This window comes from Alosa sapidissima, chromosome 20 (assembly GCF_018492685.1).
Source record: "Alosa sapidissima isolate fAloSap1 chromosome 20, fAloSap1.pri, whole genome shotgun sequence".
In the NCBI taxonomy this organism is placed as follows: domain Eukaryota; kingdom Metazoa; phylum Chordata; class Actinopteri; order Clupeiformes; family Clupeidae; genus Alosa; species Alosa sapidissima.
Window position 1 is genome coordinate 10816159 of NC_055976.1, and position 20383 is coordinate 10836541.

Genomic DNA, 20383 nt, shown 5'->3' on the forward strand with positions numbered 1-20383 from the left:
TGAGGAGGTTGAGGGTTGCTCAACTTATAGGGTTGTGTTGGTCAATGACCATTAAATAAGCCCTTTCTGATCAAGCACTGGCACCACTGATACAAATCAGCGCTATTGGTCAGTTGTGACAAACATGGAATTTTGTACAAAGACGATACAATAAAAAAAAAAAAAAAAAAGTGACACTGCTACACTGTGACTGGCAGTGATCCGGTTCCGATTCTGTGCCCTGTTGAAATGGGCTGCTTTGAGTGCCATGACCTATTGAGGCTTAAAAAGCTCCATGACTATCCAGCCACAGATGGTTTCATTAAAACAAACTATAAGTACACATGTGTCACATATTAATCTTAAAAAAAAAGGCTAATTTGCTTTCCGAAAATAGACTTCAAAATCAATTACATCCCCTTAAAAAATATGAATCGTCTACTCATTTGACATTTTAGCCCTGAAGGAATGGATGTATATGTTATGTAATGTATGGACACGTCTGCGTGTTATCAGCTGACCTGGGCACAGCTACATAATTCAGTGACATTTAATCCAAAAGTAAAAGTTCTTTCTGTTCCCTCTTTTAGAGGGGCCTTGAGATTGTCAAAATACCTTTTTTGTTTTTTTTAATCCCTGGTTGTTTCCTTTTTAATGCCATTGGACAATATGAACGTGTCCAAAACAAACTGCCAACAGCTGTCTTTTCAGCCTTGATTTGGAAATTTCTGATTAGTTGTCTGTCCGAACAACCTTGACAAAAAATCCTCAAAATATTTAATGACCGATGTGTCCTGATACTTTGGCAGGTCAGTGAGAAAACAACGGGGGGAAATAAAGACTGCTTATAAAAGTGCATATTTTGTCCTCACATAAAACTCCATAGCTGGCAAGGCACGCTCGGATGGGGACCCGTGCACTGCGTTTGGGTCTAGAGAAAAGCCTTCACAGCTGGGATGGGGACCCGTGCACTGCGTTTGGGTCTAGAGAAAAGCCTTCACAGCTGGGTCAGTTGCTTCCTCTGTCTCCCTCACTCCAGCACATCCCTGAAGGTTCTCATGGAATTGCAGCAAAGGCACAGAAAACCCACCAGACTCGCACTCCCCCTAGTGTGATTCTACAACCAACCAAGGGCTCCACTGTGAGCTCCTATGCTTTATCCCCCCCACCACACACACACACACACACACATCCACCGACACACACTCTTTTCCCTAGGGGGGGTGGGGTTCAGAGGGTGTCCAGGACCAGTCAGCTCTGGCCGAAGTCGGCGAAGCCCTTGGCCGTGCCGAAGGGCTCAGTCTGCAGGGGGAAAAAGTACTGCTGGGGCAGCAGGAAGCCCGAGCCCTGGGGGGCGTGGTGCAGCTGCAGTGAGGTGTGGGCATGGGAGTGGGCATGAGAGTGGGCATGGGTGTGAGGGTGGGGGGGTGGAGGAGGAGGCCCGCGCGAATGCGACAGGCCGCCGTGGAGACACGCCGCGGGGGAGGTGTAGGGAGGGGGTGGAGGGGGCGGCAGCGCCGGCTGGGTCGCCTGCGGCAGAGTTGGCGGAGGAGGAAGGGGCGCCATCGAGGAGGAGCAGGACGAAGACGAGGAGAGAGCGCTGCCGAGGCCAGAGGGCATCAGGAGCTGCGTGGCGGGCGCCGCCTGCATGGGCACTTGCAGGCCGGCGTCGGCGCCGCGGCCCAGCGAGAAGCGCCGCAGCGAGCCACCGCTGCCCGTGCCCGTGGTGGTGGCGCCGCCGGCCGAGCTGGAGCTGGTGGTGGCCGTGCTGGATTGGCGCGAGGGCGTGCGCAGCGACGGCGGCGCCGGCGTCAGGATCATGGGGATGGTCTCGCCCTGGCAGCTGCGCAGTGAGAAGTGCATGGGCGGCTGCGCCGGCTGCTTGGGACGCAGGCACGTGCAGCAGTAGACGGCCACCAACGAACCCACCACCACAAACGCCACAAAGATGGAGCCCACCATCAGGAAGGGCACGTAGATGGGCTCTGGAGGCGGAGAAAGACACAAAGTTACAAAGAGGTTGGGACAATACCATTTCATGACCAAATGACAATATAGCTTACCATATCATTATGGATCAACATCAACAGATGAATGCAAAACATGCACAGGCAGATACACAATGGCCTCACATTGGACATCATTCCTTAATGGCTGTATACAGTTAAATTACTGCATGTGACCTGTTTTGTTAGGACCGTTGTGATTCCTATTCTAGAATTATTTATTACAAATACCAACAATATAACAGCAAAGTTTCTATATCCCACAGAACAACTAGCCTACTAAACACTTTGCTTAGAACTTTACATCGACTTGGAGTGTTAGTTTCCTATCTGATCTGTTTGCGCTTCTGTTGAACCTTTTAGAGAGGAGAGAAGGTAAGAACTGTGGGGACAGCCTGACACTTGAGACAGGAAGGCGCATTGGGTGTAAAATTCCAACATAGTATTTACCACAAAAACAAACTGTTTTCCTCCACAGCCGCGGGAAATGTTTATGGTCAAGATTCAAATTACTTGTGGGTTCAGCAGGTTTCGCTGTCCCGAGGCAGTAGTATTGAAAGCACATCCAAAGCTGTCGTTCAGTTGATGGAGTAGGCCTACTCCGTTTTGCAGTATGTCATAAACAGTAAAAATGTAAATAAATACAGAGGTTTTCAGTTGTAACTGGCAAAGACATATTTATCAAGCCTCATCAACAGTAGGCTACACTTCTCTATTTTCGTTTCATTGTTTTGTCGTGGCGATCGTAGGTAATTTGGTCCAAAGAAAAATACACGAGTCCTTGATGAAAGGTCAGATTACATCTCCGAACTGTAATGTGTGCTCGTGAAGGGGAAATCGGTGCAAATTGATTTATTTCCTTCAAACAAGGAAAAATATACGAGAGGTCACGGGCTGACGTTGACAGATGGCAGATTATCCACTTGATCAATAGTATTCTGGCTCTGAAATGAAATAAGATACATTCATAGGGGGTAGCCTGCAGTGCAGTGAGGGGAATAATTGTCATCAAGCCACAGAATCTGTCCGAAAAATAATTATGTGGCAATTTAGTTTATACTTCAGACCTACTGTCACTTGCGAGCTTCACTCGAAAATAAACATCTACCAAAGTTCTTGTTTATTTTGCATTAGGCCTAGTGCAAGCCAGTACACTAAACTTGAAACGTTGTAACAAACCAGACAGTCTTTGTGAATGTCACATTACATAGCGCACACAAAACGACAGGCAAACTAGCCTACTCATCATAAAAGGAGAGCCACATTGATCAGTAGCCTATATTTGATTTAGAGGGAAAAAGTTTAGCCTACCACACAAATCTAGCCTACTGCAGAAACCACAGCCAGTCTTCTAAAAATAAACCTTTTTTCATTGCACGAATAAATGTATTAAATCACACTTTATGAATAATGTATTAATGTTGACATGCATTAATGTCAACCGTTATGGTTAGGGCTGTTTAGACTTTAGAGAGCGCTAGGCCTAAGTCGTGCATATGCATTATGCTCAGTGTTATAGTTTGATATTTCTAAGACTTCAGAGACTCATCCAATAAGCACTATGACAACAAAAACTTATTCAAAATGTATTAACTTTAAACCACAATCATCTGGCAATAGTTTGGAATGAATTTATATAAATAAAATGAATACAAGTTAGAATATGTAATAGATATACTTGACTTTCTGTATTGTGGTCTGTTAGATCATAAAGGCGTAATATTTAATTTATAAACGAATGAATGTGATGCTTACTGATGCGGAAAAAAATATTTACACCTGAATCAAAACACAACATGAACTGATTATATTTTACATAAGATTAATTGTTTCCCCCTTTGTCTTCAACAAGCAACAGATACTACAGAAACATTTGCTATTTGCATCAGTGACCAGGCTAAATTCCTTACGCCAAATGTATACCAACGGGGCTGAATGACCTGTGGTCCACCAAATAGGCCTAATTGCATCTCCAAATCTGCATTGGATTTCTACCCTGCATAATTTGGTGGGGTCCAGTTTACCACAGATATTAACCCTTATTCTGTTGTTAGGGAGTTAAAACTTTGAAACGTATTAAAAGTATCTTACGAGCTGCAAATTCGGTGTTCTCCACTTCCCTGTCATTGGTGCAACTCCCCTGGTCTAGCCGTGCGTCCACGGCAGCGCAGCAGTACCGAAGCGAGCATGTCCCGCAGCATACGGTCGCGTCCATCGTGTCGAAGTCTTCAGGGCACTGAAAGCCTTCGTGGTAATTTCCATGGCCGTCCAGCCAGCCGTGGCAATACTCTCCCTGGGCATCAGATATCCGGAGGTTCCATGTCAAGTAGCCCAGAAAAAGGCAGTTGAGAAGGCGCACCATGCCGGCGAATGTGCCGTAGTTTGCCCGTGACGCTTTGACTGGAATGCACGCTTTTTATTTCACACGATTGATTGTAGTTAATAAAACTGGCAAATGCGGTGCTGCAACCTCGTTGTATAATCCACAAAGATGTTTGGTTTATTTACCATCATGAAGTTGTTCATTTACACCATAAATGCTTTGATGAATCGTTGCTGTCATAGTTATCAGAGAGTTTTTCCAACTCTTCTAAATACAAAATCGCAAACAGAGGTACCGCTGCAAACTCCGATCATTCAGACCATCACAACAAATGCCGATTTTGTGATCCTTTAGCAGTTTTGCAGATCCTTTAGCAGATCCTTACATTTACCAGTTTCTGACATCCATTTTTCATTTAGTTCTCTGAATGTCCATTGTGTTCGCCAATATCAAATAGGACCCGGCAAAGCAGAAGCGGTCCAGAACATTGGAAAACATGAGAATTCTCAAGCCCCCTGTCAAAAGTTGTGAATAAAGGCTAGCAATCCAAATCCACGAGCGAGAGCGTGTGCGTCCTGTCAGTGGTGCCGTGCATCTGACCGCAACCTCATTTCAAACCTGTTGCTTTTTGTGAGCTCATCCGTTGACGCGCACGCAGCTTTGCTACGCAAACGTGCGCATTCATGTCTCTGCTCTCGCTTGGTGGTGTCTCATGGTCATCTCATTAGAAACCACCTACGAGTGTTTTGGCGCCTCTTCCTCTACCAACCTTTATGGTGCCCCCTGGATATGATGATGAGGCCAAAAAAAAGGTTAAATTAACTTTGATAAATTCCTTTAAAAGCACAAATCAATTTCCTGCATTTAACTAGGCCTACAGGCCAATACATTAACGCCCATGTTTAAACTTCACATTATGTATCCCAAAACAGGTCTGTTATGAAATAGCCTATTCTGCACATCTATTAATTGGTTATTAACAATTGTTTTCTAGCATTTTTCTGTTTTCTGTAGCATTGTTTTTCTAGACTGGCATCCAAAGTGAACGACAAATGACTACTTTGTCCAGGACTTATGGTATTCCGTTAAATTATCTGTACATTTTGTTATAACATTATGACACGGTAAGCTGTCCGTGTAATTGTTAATTGTGAACTGAACTGGAAAGCCTTGCTTCAAGAATGAGCAGGTCTATACCCCTTGATGATGATATACTGCCATCTTGTGGTTCATTTGTTTCTTTACGAGAATGACCGTTCCAGATTGTATTGAATATACAAAATATGTTTTGCCTACGCCTAGGCGTATTAAAGAATATTTTTTTTCATTAGGCTTCCTTCTTTTTCTTATTATCCTTATTAGGATATTCATTATTATTATCATAATCATTATTATAATTATTATTATTATTATTATTATTATTATTTGTCACTAATCATTTAAATTAGGCAATAATTAAAAGCAACATAATAGGCTACTTTCTTTTGGTTCTTTATGCTGTTTGTTCTTTTTTAATTTTAGCCTAGCCTATATAACCTAGTAACCATCATTGGTATTAATCAAAAGTGCTGCTAAGAGTTTTCTCCCTCTTATTTGTTTTCTTTCTCTCTCTCTCTGACACACACACACACACACACAACATGCAGACGGGACGTCAAAGTCCCGCCTGTGTTCATATGCTGGTAGGCCTACTCTCCAAAACGTGACGCTTCTACCAGGGGATTGGTTCGGTGCCATGTCAGTACAGGCGCCCACCCTCCGAGTGTTTCAGATTGAGTTGGAAGTGTTTGAGACAGTAGGCTAGACACCAAGACATAGGGGGTGGGGAGGCACCTCATAATCGTCGTTGACACACACCGCAGGCGAAGCGACACCTGCGACCGGAGAGGCAAAAGTCATTTAGCTAGCTGACAACTTGCGCGGCGATGGAGGAGGAAATAGTGCCAGCAGACGACGGTCTCTCGGCTTCCAAGATATGCCGCCAGCAGCGCAGTCTTTACAGCGCGCTCAAGACGTTCCCGAACAAGCGGGCAGCTGGCAAGGCGAGGTTTGACAGACCCACAATGGTGGATATCCCGCATCTCGGAGACGCAGGAGGGCAGCATCCCCATCCGTCTTTCAGTCATTATAATCAGTATTCACATCAGCAGCAGCAGCAACGCCTGCAGTTTCATCAAGCCACTGTCACTATCAGTAGCAGCCAACAGCAGCCTCAGACGTCGTACCGTTTCCCCTGCGAAAACAGGCCCAGTAGCAGCAGCGTCGCGACATCTACCTCAGCATCAGCAGGAAGCGGAACGGCGGCAGCATCCCTTGGCAGCCAGCGGAAGATCGGCTGTGGTGGTGGAGGCGTCGGAGCAGGGTTGCACCCCGACTCCAGGCACTCAGGGCGAGCCGAGCTTCGTCAGGAGTCTCCAGACTGCAGTTATGGAATGAGCAACGGTATGGCTTTTTTTTTTACTTTTCGTGTTCTAAAAGACATGACGCAGATACCCAAAAGCATCTTGCTAACGGCACAATCTTGCCACTCAATTTGAGAAGTTAGTAAGTTATTCTGTTAAAAGTAAAACGTCACATGGTTAGCAATGTGGTTAGGTCATGTGTAGACTCCAGTGGCCTGCAGTCTACACATGACCTATTTGCCAGTTTAACTTATTTCTTATCTGATAAACATTTAGGCTACAAAACTTCAAAGCAGCGTGTCTGTGTGTGTGTGTTTTGTGCAGGCTTATGTGATAATGTCTGAAAGCAGCCAGAAATCTGTGCTAACAAGTGTGTTACAGCAATGAGCATGCATACAAGGCATTCATATCTTAAAGGGCTCGTGATAATCAGAAGCTCCAAATGGCGACTGCTTCGAGAGGGGATGAAATTTATGAAGAGGGCATGTTATGTTTGCGAATCCAAAAGGACAACAATTCTCTCTAAGTTCCACATTTTTGCTATCATTTTTGTGCTATATCCCTTTGCGAGCTTTTGTGCTAGTACTTGTATAGAGGTTTGTACTTTTGCTTTGGAGATTGGAGATTTAACAAGCCTAATTCCAAGGAAAGGCAAGTTTATAGCAGCACATTTCATACACTAGGGTGATTTAATGTGCTTGTGTCGAGATAATATATATATATGTTTATTTCAGGCATTTGATTTAATTCCTGGCTGTAGCTCATCCAGGCGCAAGTCTTGTGGACCTGCCACCTAAATCGATTCCAGGGTCAACCATTAAACAACACCATATACAGTATTTCGCTTTGCATAGTGAAGAATATCCTGTCATGGACCTAGCACAATATCAAATGATTATCATTTGTGACGCAAAGCCGTTATAGTGGGAAGTGACCTAGACTGCTGTGGTCTGTACTGTGCGACCTGCTCTGAAAACAGCCCAGACTCATCCAGGCCAGTGGGCCAGTGGAAGCATCCGGTGGCAGCAGGAGGACAGTGGGGTGAGCAGCCTCTGTGTTGCCTGCCACTACCCGACTTACTGTGTCACTGAGATTACATGAGGACATGCAGAAAGTGAAAGGGTCTGGTTGTACCAGGCTATAGCAGTGTTTCCCACAGAATTGAATTCTATTTGTGGTGGTAGGTTTGCAGAATTAACTGGAATGCAACCGTTTTTAACAAATTAGTGCAGCGCGGTTATGATTCTAACCATATTTAAGCACAATTTAGTACAACCAGGAAAATCATTGTGTGGTGGTTAATGTTGATATTGTGGTGGGCCGCCACAAATAAGTCAATGTATGGGAAACACTGCTATAGTCTCCATGGGCACTGTATGTATGTAAAACTGTAAGTGAAGTGGTACACGTATGTAATGATGTGATTTCTGTTGTTTGGGACCATTTATTTATTTAGGAGTGAATTTAACCAGACGGCTGATGCTTCTATTGGTTCATATAGCATAGGTTCTTCTGTACAGTAAAGCTGGGATGATAAGATAAAAAAAAAATGTGCCGACCCTGAAACCAGAGATGACAATTGTGGACGAGATGAAACTTGCCAGACTAGACTGCATTTTGACTGTTAGGGTTTATGTACAGTATGTCTGGTCTCCTCTCCAGGGACTGTTGTTGTCCAGTTCAACAGCGCTTAGTGTAAAACATTGAAGGTCAGTTGTTGTGTCTGCTTTCCGTGGAATCTGACAGAAATAAAATTGTGTCAGTATGAAATGGAAGCTAGTGAGATTGTGCTGTATCAATACCAACCCAGGTCTCATATGGGTCCTGGACACAATAGTACTAGTAGCCGTGGGCCCTGAAAAGCTATGTGAAATATGTGAGCACATTACAGCGCATGTCATTCATGTCAAAAAGTGGACTCAAATACATAAAGCACTGTTCCTTAAGTTAGACCGTCACCCTAATGCTAAGCCAAATGTTAGTTTGGCTATGACCTAAGCATAGTGTACATTGTAAATGTAAATCAGGTTTCTAGGTCAAGTATACTTGCGTATACAAGGAATTTGGTCTCTGCATTTATCCCATCCATGTATTAGTGAACACACAGTGAGGTGAAGCACACACTAACCCGGAGCGGTAAGCTACCTTGCTAGAGTGGCGCTTAGGGAGCAGTGAGGGGTTAGGTGCCTTGCTCATGGGCACTTCAGGGGCTTGAACCGGCAACCCTTCGGTTCCAAGCCTGAAGCCCTAACCAGTAGGCCACGGCTGCCCGAGGTGTTGTAAGCATACATGTAATAACAAGTAGGATGTTAAGGCTCTGTAGAGCACAGGGGAAGCTGTTTCAGCCACTGATGTAAGAGCCAGACACACCATACTTCTCCATGTTTTTGGGTGGGGGTGGGAGATCTTGGATACCACAAAAAAAAAGTATCTTCTTGCACATGCACAGCTCCTTGTCATGACACAGTGGCTGATAAGCCGGCAAGCCCTAAACTGAGCACGGCGAGTCAGCTGTGAGTAAGCCGATACTCAACAATCATGCTGTTCTATTAAGCAGATCATCAAAGAGCATGCTGCGAAACAGGATTAACTGTTTAATCAGCAGCCATGAGAGAGCGAGAGAGGGAGAGAATGCGAGAGGAGAGATAGATATCAGCATGTCAATGAGGATGTTCAGTGTGCTTTCTCTTGCTCTACTTATGCACAAGGGCACCACAGCTTCACTGGCAATCCAACACTCTCTGTTGAACCTCACAAAAATCTCACCCAAAAAAAAAAGCACAATTCAGCACGCCTAGGCACCCAAGAATTACAGTAGCGCACAGTGCAAATGTCTTTGTGTGTCTGTGTGTGTGTGTGATACATGTGTTTGTCTGCATTTGTTGCATATGTGTATCAATTAACTACATTTTCACACAAGTGCATGCACTCTTTGAGTGTGTGTGTGTGTGTGTGTGTGTGTGTGTGTGTGTGTGTGTGTGTGTGTGTAAGGATGTCGTTACATGTGTGTATTTGTCTGGGTGTGCTATGAAGATGTATTGAGATGTAGCTATTTGAGAGAACGGGAGGTTAATTGTGCATATTGGGCTACAGTGACTGCAGCTGTGGTGCCCGGGGGGGGGAGCAAACAGTGACAATAGCTTCTGCTTTTTAATTCCGGCAGGCGTGGGGACAGACAGACTCACACCCAAGGACACGGCTCTGAAATCGCTGTAATAACGCAAATTGCATTTAAAAGCTCTCCCAAAGAGATTGTGATTAAAATAAATGGGCCTCATAAATTTCCCTCTCCCCATCGGGTGTTGTGTTTAATGAAATTTTATGAGACTCTGTCTGTGCATAGTGTCAGGGACAAAGTGTGTAAGCGTGTGTGTGTTTGTGAGAGTGTGTGTGAGTGTCTGTATGTGTGCGTGTGTGTCTCTGTGAGTGTGTGTGTGTGAGAGAGTGAGAGCAGGGGAGCGAGGAAGAAAGGGCATGAGAGAGAGAAATGAGAAAGCGATGGGGGGAAATGATATCAGATTCATTTCTGCGGGTAAACAGAGAGCGCCCGCGCATATTAATCCATCGGCACATCTGCACCGGCGCGATAGACACGTCTCCGACTCCTGCCGAGACACCAGCCTGTCCGTCACATGGTCTCCGCAGCGACGGCCAGGCCCCTGGTAATTACCTGCCTTGTCTCTTTGTGTGGGGCTGACAGGTTCATAATCGCCCAGCAAGAGATGCACAAGATCTCTCATCTCATTTTGTCGCTGCATGGGGGGATGGGAGATGTGTGTGTGTGTGTTTGTGGGGGGGGTGCTGGATGAGACCGAAGATGCCTCTGCCCTGTCTGTCGTCGTGTGATGTTTCTTGTTTTTGCCTGGCTTTGTGAACATGTTGTTTTTACTTTATCTCCACTTTATGTTGTTTTTACTTTATCTCCACTTGGGGGGTAAGGTGATTAATTGTCTGTTTTTGTTTCAAACTAAATAATACTCACCTGCTGTGAGAAATATTTTGAGACAAGTAAAATGAAGGATGGAAACCATGTAACTCACATAACGATTATTAGTGTTTGCATAGGCCTACTATTTAGTTACCTATAAACCACTATAAATTTGTATGAGTACAGTTGCATTCCACACCACTGTAAGCCTAGTATGTGATATGAGACATAACCAGTGGATGTGTGTCAGAGACACAACTAAGTGATTGATAATGACTGACTGACTACTATTGTGTTACATGCTTCAAATGTAAAGCACTTTGAGCTGCATTCTGTGTATGAAAGGTGCTATACAAATAAAGCTTTATTATTATTATTATTATTACTGTACAACACAAACTGCACATCTTTGGCCACTTTAGTTGGATAAGCTTGACGTCTCACGTCCAGCTACAGTTCAATGGCACCAGCCTGAGACTGGATGCACCTGTAGACTCGTGAGACTCTCGTTCCTAAAACTAGGTCTCATGCCTGACAGGATAGAGGATGTTTTGCACTTAACTGTGAAGGTTATTTTCCAACAGCTCTGTCTGAAACACGCTGTGGCCGTTCTGGCCCATGTGACTAAAGGTGTTGTGATGAATGTTCTTTGACTGTTGAAAGAAAGACTCCTGTACATCCCCTGAGTTTCAGGTCCTGATCACCTAGTGTCTCAACATATCAGGTGCCATGACAAATAAAACTAACCTTTCATTTTAAAAGCAGACTTGCTGCCTGGTCTTATTTTTCCTACAAGGGAGAGGGGATGCCACCTTGCCTGTCCTCTCTCTCACTCACTCATATACAACACACACAAAGACTACAGTATACAAAACACATACACAGCACATGTTCATTTTACACCACTCACTGGGCGTAGGCAGAATCCCTGTGTGGAAGATTTACTTTTGAGGATGCAGCTCTCTCGCTCTTTTCATCCAACTTCTCCTCTCTCTCCTCTCCCCTCCTCTGCCATCCCCTCCTCTCCTCTCTCCTCTCCTCTGCCATCCCCTCCTCTCCTCTCTCCTCTCCTCTCCCCTCCTCCCATCTCTTCTGCCATCCTCTCCTCTCCTCTCCCCTCCTCCCATCTCTTCTGCCATCCTCTCCTCTCCTCTCTCCTCTCCTCTGCCATCCCCTCCCCTCCCCTCCGTGCTCATAGATGTGAGCGACTGATAATGGTGGCAGAGTGAAAATAGAAAGAGGAAGAGAGAGATGAAAGATGGAGATAAGATGGGGGAAGGGGGTTTCTGTGGCAACAACAGATTGAAACCACAGAATGCTCAAAACACATAGCTGAAAACTACTTCAATAACTGAAAACACTTAAACACATAACAGAGAACTACTTAAACACGTAAGTGGAGACTATCTTAACACATAACTGAAGACACATGTAATGTGTTTCTCAGCTGAGGGTTTACATGGACTCCTTACCCTGCATTTCTTACCTACCTTTTCTTGTCTACCACTGTAGAATGCACAGGGTTTACATTCAAAAGTGTTAAAGAACAGCATGGTAAGAACAAGACAAGAACACTGCTATTTGTGGAAAGACGTTATTATATGAATATATTGTATGTTTCTCTTACCCTGCTGATAGGGATATAACAATGCACCATGAATCGGCTAAAAATCGATACAAGTGTGTGAAGATTACAGCCGGTTGAGATAAAAAAAATGAATTGTGAAGCAATTTTTAATTTCAATAGGACGTAATCTGCTTTTGATTTCACTTGTTCAACGTCAGATTGGTCAAAAGATTACTGAATCGTGAGTTCAGTGTGTCGTTACACTCCGATCCTGATGTTCATGAATAGGTGCATGCTCATTACCGTTGGTGTTTGGTCTCTCTTCCTCCCCAGAGAATCGGCTCATTCTGGACGCATTTGCCCAGCAGTGCAGTCGCGTGCTCAGCCTCCTGAACAGCAATGGGCGCTTCATGGAGCCCCACGGCTCGCTGCCCGCACCCTTCCCCTCCTCCCACATCAAGCAGGAGGACCTGGAGAGGCCACCGGGCAGCGGTGGGCCCTCCCCCGCGGCCAAGCCTCGGCCCGTAGAGGCCCCCGGGCTGGACCCCGGGGACGTGGAGGCCCAGCGCGTGGCGGGCAGCACCTGGAGCCAACAGCAGACCTCGGCCTTCCTGCGCGTCTTCACCGAGTCCCTGCAGAGCTACCTGCTCACCGGGCCGCCGCCGGAGGGGGAACGCTGCCGGCCAGCGCACCTGGAGCCCCCTGCCCCCGCCGGCAGCACTGCCTCCCCCCGGCACAGCATGGGCGGCTGGGCCTCGCCATCTCCGTCCGAGTCCTACGGCCACCCGTCGTCCACGCTGCCCGAGGAGGAGGAGGAGGAGGAAGGCTGCTGTCCACGCTGCATCGAGCTGGAGCAGGAGGTGCTGTGCCTGCAGCAGGAGAACGAGGAGCTGCGCAACAAGCTGGAGAGCGTGCCAGGTACCCACCACAGATACAGGACAGTCCCTATGTAAATAGACATGCATCAGGAGGATAGCCAAGCATCTGTCAGCTTCAGGACAGTCCCTATGTAAATAGACATGCATCTGTTCAGGTCAGATAGATATCACAGCTTCAGGACAGTCCCTATGTAAATAGACATGCATCCGGATAGCCAAGCATCTGTACAGGTCAGATAGATATCACAGCTTCAGGACAGTCCGTTATTAAATAGCCATGCGTGCATCACATGAGGAACAGTTCAGATAGTTACCACTGTTTGACTAAACTAGCTATTTGCATAGCAGTTGATCATACTATGTTAATTACATGTAACCACAGATGTATGATAATCACATGATGAATGACAGCATCATTCATGGGCCATGTGTTGTCTTCCATCAGTTTATCCTCTAGATTTCTATTTAAAGAACATGTGAAAGTGTCATGCTTGTTATCACAGACAAGTGATGGAGTTTAAAGCAGAACCTCTTAGTGGAATCCCTGATTATATAATGATTCACCTGGCAGTTAGAACCGAGTATATATATTCCAAGCTATTATTCACTAATAGCTAACACACACACACACACACACACACACACACACACACACACACACGCACACACACACACACAGACTCATACACGCGCACACACACACACATATATATTCACACACACACACACACACCGCCCGCCTGCCCACTGAAGGAATGAATCCACATAGAGTCATACATATTACTCTCACAGGGACATTTGACCTACCAGCAGTAGTAAATAAAGGATGTTATTGCAGTTTAGGTTGATCTATTTTACTCTATAATATGCATGGAGAAGTCAAAGGAATTTTTGGACACCGTGCCAGATTCCCCTACAAACATAAATACTAAACTGCTTCAACTGTATTGAAATTGTGGTTCCTTTCATTCTTTGGAATGTGTCACAAATGTAGTGGATCTTATACCCTGAGTATAAAGATGTAAACAGAACTATGTTATAAAGTTGCAGGGATCATGTGAAGCATTATGAATACAGACACTATTTATGTGTTCACCGAAAGGCCCGAAAAAGCAATTTTTGATTGGAAAATTATGTAATATATGTAATGACACAAGATCCCGTCATGTAGGCTCAACTGTAATATAATATTTTCCTTCATGTTACTTCAGAAGAATACAAAAATGAACTCCTTTTGGGACTGAATCCGATCCAAATATTTATTTATTTTTAAATAGTAGTAACCTATTATAGTCCCTTGTAACTCTGCACAGATTCAGGATGAAGGAAATTTGACCTTTCCGTTTGACCTTTCCATCTGGTTTGTGTTGAAGCCCCCTGTCAGAGCGTACTGGACTTCTTTAAGGCAGTGTTGCAACAACACAACCAGCTCCTCCAGCCCCCGCCCGAGGAGCAGTTGACAGAGGTGAGGACACACATCCGCTCCAGGACGTCCATCCCTGAGAAGGTGACATGGTCTGGCCGCAGGTCACATGGTCTCTGTGGTCACTTTGGTCTCTGTATTATGAATTGTAAATGTTGAAGGTGATTTTAGGAAATAAAATGTAAACATTTTAGCAGAGGTGGGACAAAGTCACTGTTTGGCAAGTCACAAGTAAGTCTCAAGTCTTAACGCTGAAGTCCGAGTCAAGTCCCAAGTCACGACAGAGATGTCCCAAGCAATTTGAGTCCTAAACAAGTCACTGTCGTATTATTCAACCACATATTAATATGTCATCAATCATGCTTTCTATATATCATTCTTATCAATATATACAGTACTTATACTTTACATATTGAAGAGTTTTAAAACACTTACAATCACAAGCCCAAAGACAAACAAAGTATCCTTTGTTCTCTTACTGAGGAAAAGTAAGAGTGAATAGGCTACAGGTTTTGGATTTTTGAGTGTAATGAGTTCACTGACTGGTAATACTATGTCCCGACTGTCATGCTAATGAAGCAACTTTAAAGGAACACGGCGACTTTTTGGGACTTCAGCTCATTCACCCTATTCCCCAGAGTTCGATAAGTTGATAGTAGGCTACATAGCCTTCTCATCTCCGTGCATGTAGTTACTCGGTCTGACGCACCCACCGCTATCCTGGCTTATCACAAGTGCCTTGAAGTGGCCGGCTTCATTAGCCTACACCTCCCAATAGTGACAAAAGAATTTACATGCTGTGATGTGTGTAGTTACAATGTGTACAAATAACAATGTCAAATGAGACACAGCCCTTTTGTAAGCAAATACATACTTGGTTGGAACTCGCATGTCGCACTTTTTTTCATAGTTTGGCTGTGACTTAGTCAGGTGTGACTTATATATTAATATATATATAGGCCTAATTTAACATGTTTTCAAATGTTAGTCAGTATGAATTGACATGAACCCTACATGAAACATTACCATCTACAGACGCGAGAGGGCTTGTGGAATGAGATTGGGAGCTTGGTGAACTTGCCACGTCAGACATTTTTTCGTACTTAAAGGTGCTCTAAGCGATGCTGGGTAACGTCACTTCTGTTGACTTTCAAACAAAATAGAGAGCTTTTATGGGCTAGGTTTGCCATTTTTGGAGCCTTGGCTGTCCACAGAGTTCGCGTTTTTTTTACAGTGTATTCAGGACACAGCCAGCTAGCGGTTGGTTAGGTGATGTTTGCAGTAAGTGACATAAAATGTTTTAGCCTAAAAAACGTGTGGCGTCGCTTAGAGCACCTTTAAGCCCAAAAGTTAGAGGGGGAAATGTATTAAATATTGTTATGTAAATGCACAAGTCCTGTGCACTTTCAGTCAGAGATTAGGGCTTGCACTATGCCTAAAACACATGCTCTCAAGCTACCAGTCGCTTGCTGCCCCCGAGCTTGCCAGAGGCTGAAGCAGTACTAGCCTACATTTACACAAGTACTGCTACTTGGGTGCAGAGATATCACGCAACACATGAGTACCTTGTCTCACTCACCACAACACGGACAATCTCTGCGCCCAATTAGCAGTGCTTCGCCTAAAACTAGTCATTTCACACCAATAAATTCCATGCAAGTAATACTCTTTAAAAACAGCCCCTACAAGATACTTGGCGATTCTGACCTTTTGACGATCAAATCTATCTCAGCAACAGAGACATGAAACTGCCCCGACTGGTCACTGAACTAGTCCAGAACTACAGTGCATTCTCCTCCAAGCACTTTGGGATGCCTGGAGCCATAGTGCTCAATGTCCCCAAATATTTTATTGGCTGCACTGCATTCTAAACCATTTCACATGTCAACTTTTGGTGGCGGAAAGGGCGGAATATGTGTAGACGACTGCCATGTTTGCGTTACGAACTAACCCCATACATTTCTATGGGAGATTCTTTGAATGCTGTGTCTCCTCATTAGAAAGTCTCTGGATAAGAGACCTGCATTCCATGCAAAATAATGTTGCGTTGCAGGTGTAACATTAACAATGAACTAGAGGCTGCTGTAGTTGGTATGGGCAGAAAATAGTTGTTTTTATAAGATACAAATAATTTTACCATGCCGCAAGTCATTACAAGTCAAAGGGGCAAAGTCCGAGTTGAGTCTCGAGTCAATAGCATGGAAGTCCATGTCGAGTAACAAGTAATTTCTAATTTTGTCAAGTCGAGTCTGAAGTCATCAAAATTGTGACTTGAGTCTGACTCGATTCCAAGTCATGTGACTCCAGTCCACACCTCTGCATTTTAGATTAAGACATTAACATAACTCATGACTATTCAGTGTTACTGGGTAGGGATCACAGGAGACTGACTCACATAGACTCACAAGAAACAGCTTAACCCACCCTGTTTAAACTCATGTACACTCTTAACAATATGACAAATGAGAGCTTGTCTGGAAATCTGTCAGGGGAAGATACCCATAGCATGTTATCACTGAAAATACCATAACCTTGTCTCTGATAAAGCACATCTTATTTAATGAATATGCTGTATGTTATTGTATGTTTGAAAGCAACATTTAGGGCAGCAGCAAACAAATGAACACATCTATATGGCATTAAGAAGTATTAGTGAGACATACTGTACTACTTTTACCCTTTTATATTTTAACCTGAGTCATGGTACAGACACCGTCTGTTGTGGACTTCAAATCAAGTCATGGATTAGAGCCAACTCATTCCTGTGGAGTGAATTGAACGTGAAGTTAAACACATGAAACTATACTGTATTTCAAGCTAATCAAGCAAATAAGTTGATCGGAAAGCTTTGTGGCACTTATTGCATAACTAAAGCAAAGCAAAGTTTCAGAACAGCTCAGTTACAGACCCTTGATCAGTCAAACATCTTAGTTGTGGGCAAACCATCTGGTTTCAGGTTATGGGGATTCCCACGGCTATGATCACACACCATTTTCCATTCCACAGTTAGCTAGTGTTCTAAAAACCATACGTGCTGAATCTATGCTCACTCAGCATGAGGTTTTGTTTTCACTGCCCGTACCAGAGGATTAGAAAGCTTTACCCTTTAAAACAACATTTCCCCTAATTGTAAAAGATGATTTAGCAAAGAGGCTATCTTTTGCACTTAGCTTGGGAACCAATCCTCAATGTGCCTGGCTAGTAAGGGAGGGAGTGACAGTGTAGCTGACATATCATTATTGCTTATTATTTGTAACAAATGCACAAAAGTAAAATCCCAACTATAAAATTCTCAAGTTTTAAATTAAGAGACTGAAAGTGTTAAATTAACCCCTTTTGATCTGAATAGAGTAACAAGCTCTACTTACTCAACTCTTGTCATAGTAGTTTTAACCCTTCAAAATCAAATAACCATGTAAATACCATGTAAAATCAAAATTGTGTTAAAATCCACTCTTAAAGAGTTGAACTGAACACAATAGATTTTCCTGTGTAGGCGATGGTGTTAGTGACTATGTTGTTATATCTCCAGGGTAGCAAACAGCTGTTGGGGAACTACCCGCTCTTTATCACTAACAAGCAGTGGGACGAGGCTGTGAACTCTTCCAAAAAAGATGGCCGCCGCCTGCTCCGCTATCTTATTCGGTACGTCTTCACCACGGACGAACTGAAGTACTCCTGCGGCCTGGGCAAGAGGAAACGCTCTGTCCAGACGGGGGAGATCGGGCCCGAGAGACGACCTCTGAACCCGGTCAAGGTCACCTGTCTCAGAGGTAGGCCCATCAACCTTATTACCTAAGTGCAAATGACTTATGAAAACAGTTATCTTGTCTTCTATTACTATTTTCTAGCAGTTGACATGCCATAAAGTAGGCCAGATGGCAGAAGCTCTCAAGTTCAAATGCTCACAAATCTACTCATCTTTTCCTGTCTTCACAGAGTTCATCCGAATGCACTGTGCGTCCAACCCAGACTGGTGGATGCCCTCTGAGGAGCAGATTAACAAAGTGTTCAGTGACGCAGTGGGTCACGCACGTCAGGGACGAGCGGTGGGCACCTTCCTGGCCAACGGGGGTTGTGGCGGGGTTGGAAGTGGCGGGGGTGGGGGTGGAGGCAGCGGGAGCAGCAGCAGCAGTAGCAGCCTCTACATGGAGGGTTTTGATGGCCAACTGTCCCAAGACGAGCTCTTCCTGAAGCCGCCACAGAATGGGCTCGGCGACTAAGACAGGCTCGTTGACTAAGACGTTTGCTTTGGTTGACCCCAAGACTTTCTTTAAAAGACAGCCCCACACAGTAAGGACACAAGGCCTAGCCATGCATTGAACTCACACTGAGATTATTGAAAAGGAGGCTCAAAATATAGCTCCTTATTAATGGTTCCCCCCTTGTGCCAAGTAGAGACTTCTTCCGACCTGTGAACATTCCAGAATCCTCTCAGCACCCTGAAACCTCTACAGATTCCATTGTTATTATGTGTGTTTTTTTTGTTTTTGTTTTTTTTTGGGGGGGGGGGGGGGGGGCTTGTTTTTGTCCATGGACCTACCCTCGCACAGGTCTGATGTTCCATGGCTAGTTCGTCTCACAGTTGCACCCAGATTAGTATGATCTCTTAAAATCCTTTTTTGTAAGGTTTTATTATCAATACTAGAGTATTATTGCAATAGTCGTTTGCATTCCTACTTAAGAAATGCCTTTGTAAAGTTTTTATTACTCAGGATACATGTTGATATTTTTGCCTCATTGCTATATCTGCCATGCCATAAACTGTGGTTCTGAATGTACTGGAATATACTGTTCAAGTAAGTTATTTGACAAAAAAAATATTACTCCATGCATAAGTGCAAAATAATTGTTAATAGATTGTTATGGTGCTATGGAAAATCTGATGTTTTATTTACTTAAATTAACTTTAAATTATATAATGCATTTGCTACTCTGTCAGATCAGAGAACAAAGTGCCATGTTGTATCTGAACTTGTTCAATACATACACACAACATCAACTCTGTATATATTGGAGTGACTGTACCTATATTTCCTCCATGGGGTCCTAAAGACCTGCTTTGTGACAACTTTGTGACATTTCCAGTCTCTTAAAGACCAAAATAGCACTTTTCATAACCTTTACATGATGACATGATGACAGTCCCCTGGGACTAGCAAGGCATCGTTGTGTGAAATGTGTTTTTGCATTGTATTGTACAGCTGGGCACTAAGGGTTGAACTTGCATCAATGAACATTACCTGCCATGTAAGGTTTAAGCCTGTGTGACAACTTAAACCTGAACAGTGGGCATCTTTCCAACAGCATGTTATGTCTGCTTGTCTCATCTTGTCCTGAACTCAAGAAATGGTTTTAGTGAAAAGCCTCAAGCACTAAGGCTTGTCATTGTGCTGTATCATGTTGTGACTGTTAACACGTAGCCACCTTTGCTCTCTGACAATTAATCTTTTACTCTCTGAGTTACCCTGTCGACACTGTGAAATTGACAGACTAACAGAATTTGACATGTACTTGTGATATTTTTTTCTCAGTATAGCCTCTTTGTCAGTTAAAATAGTTTCATGGAGAAAAAATAGCTAAGCAGGTGTCCTTTACCCAGCAGAGGGGTTTAACTGGGAATGTGCTGTATCTTCCTAAAAAGATATTAAAAGTGACTTCAGTCTGGAATGTGTCATAGCCTACAGCTGTGAACAAGGTGGGTTGAAAGGGAGTCCGGCCTTTACAAAAACTACCATCTCTGTGTATGTACAGTGTAGTCCACCAGATGGCAACTGTGTTCACCTCAGGGGAGAGAAGGAGATAAAGAAACTCATGTGGTTTCTTTACTAAACTGTGTCACAACATATTTCCACTTAGGCTTACTATTTAAATTCC

At 44.1% G+C, this 20383-nt stretch overlaps 2 protein-coding genes across 2 annotated transcripts; one reads left to right on the forward strand and one right to left on the reverse strand.

Moving 5' to 3' along the window:
• Nucleotides 1-117: 117 nt before the first annotated feature.
• Nucleotides 118-4898, reverse strand: shisa3 (shisa family member 3). Its single transcript, XM_042075191.1, has 2 exons — nt 4077-4898; nt 118-1964 (listed from the first exon to the last, which is right to left on the reverse strand). Exons 1-2 carry the CDS (start codon nt 4345-4347, stop codon nt 1231-1233), a joined length of 1005 nt encoding a protein of 334 aa, XP_041931125.1. The 5' UTR covers nt 4348-4898; the 3' UTR covers nt 118-1230.
• Nucleotides 2307-20181, forward strand: LOC121694817 (BEN domain-containing protein 4). Its single transcript, XM_042075189.1, has 6 exons — nt 2307-2360; nt 5955-6750; nt 12539-13123; nt 14457-14590; nt 18039-18279; nt 18446-20181. Exons 2-6 carry the CDS (start codon nt 6234-6236, stop codon nt 18727-18729), a joined length of 1761 nt encoding a protein of 586 aa, XP_041931123.1. The 5' UTR covers nt 2307-2360; nt 5955-6233; the 3' UTR covers nt 18730-20181.
• Nucleotides 20182-20383: the final 202 nt, after the last annotated feature.

Bases quoted from the DNA above. Each gene is read 5' to 3' on its own strand.
- shisa3 (XM_042075191.1), bottom strand. From the start codon at position 4,347: ATGGTGCGCCTTCTCAACTGCCTTTTTCTGGGCTACTTGACATGGAAC. The intron at 1,965-4,076 runs GTAAGATACTTT...CTCCGCCTCCAG, and splicing joins GAACACCGAATTTGCAGCTC to AGCCCATCTACGTGCCCTTC.
- LOC121694817 (XM_042075189.1), top strand. From the start codon at position 6,234: ATGGAGGAGGAAATAGTGCCAGCAGACGACGGTCTCTCGGCTTCCAAG. The intron at 6,751-12,538 runs GTATGGCTTTTT...CTTCCTCCCCAG, and splicing joins CAGTTATGGAATGAGCAACG to AGAATCGGCTCATTCTGGAC. The intron at 18,280-18,445 runs GTAGGCCCATCA...CTGTCTTCACAG, and splicing joins CAAGGTCACCTGTCTCAGAG to AGTTCATCCGAATGCACTGT.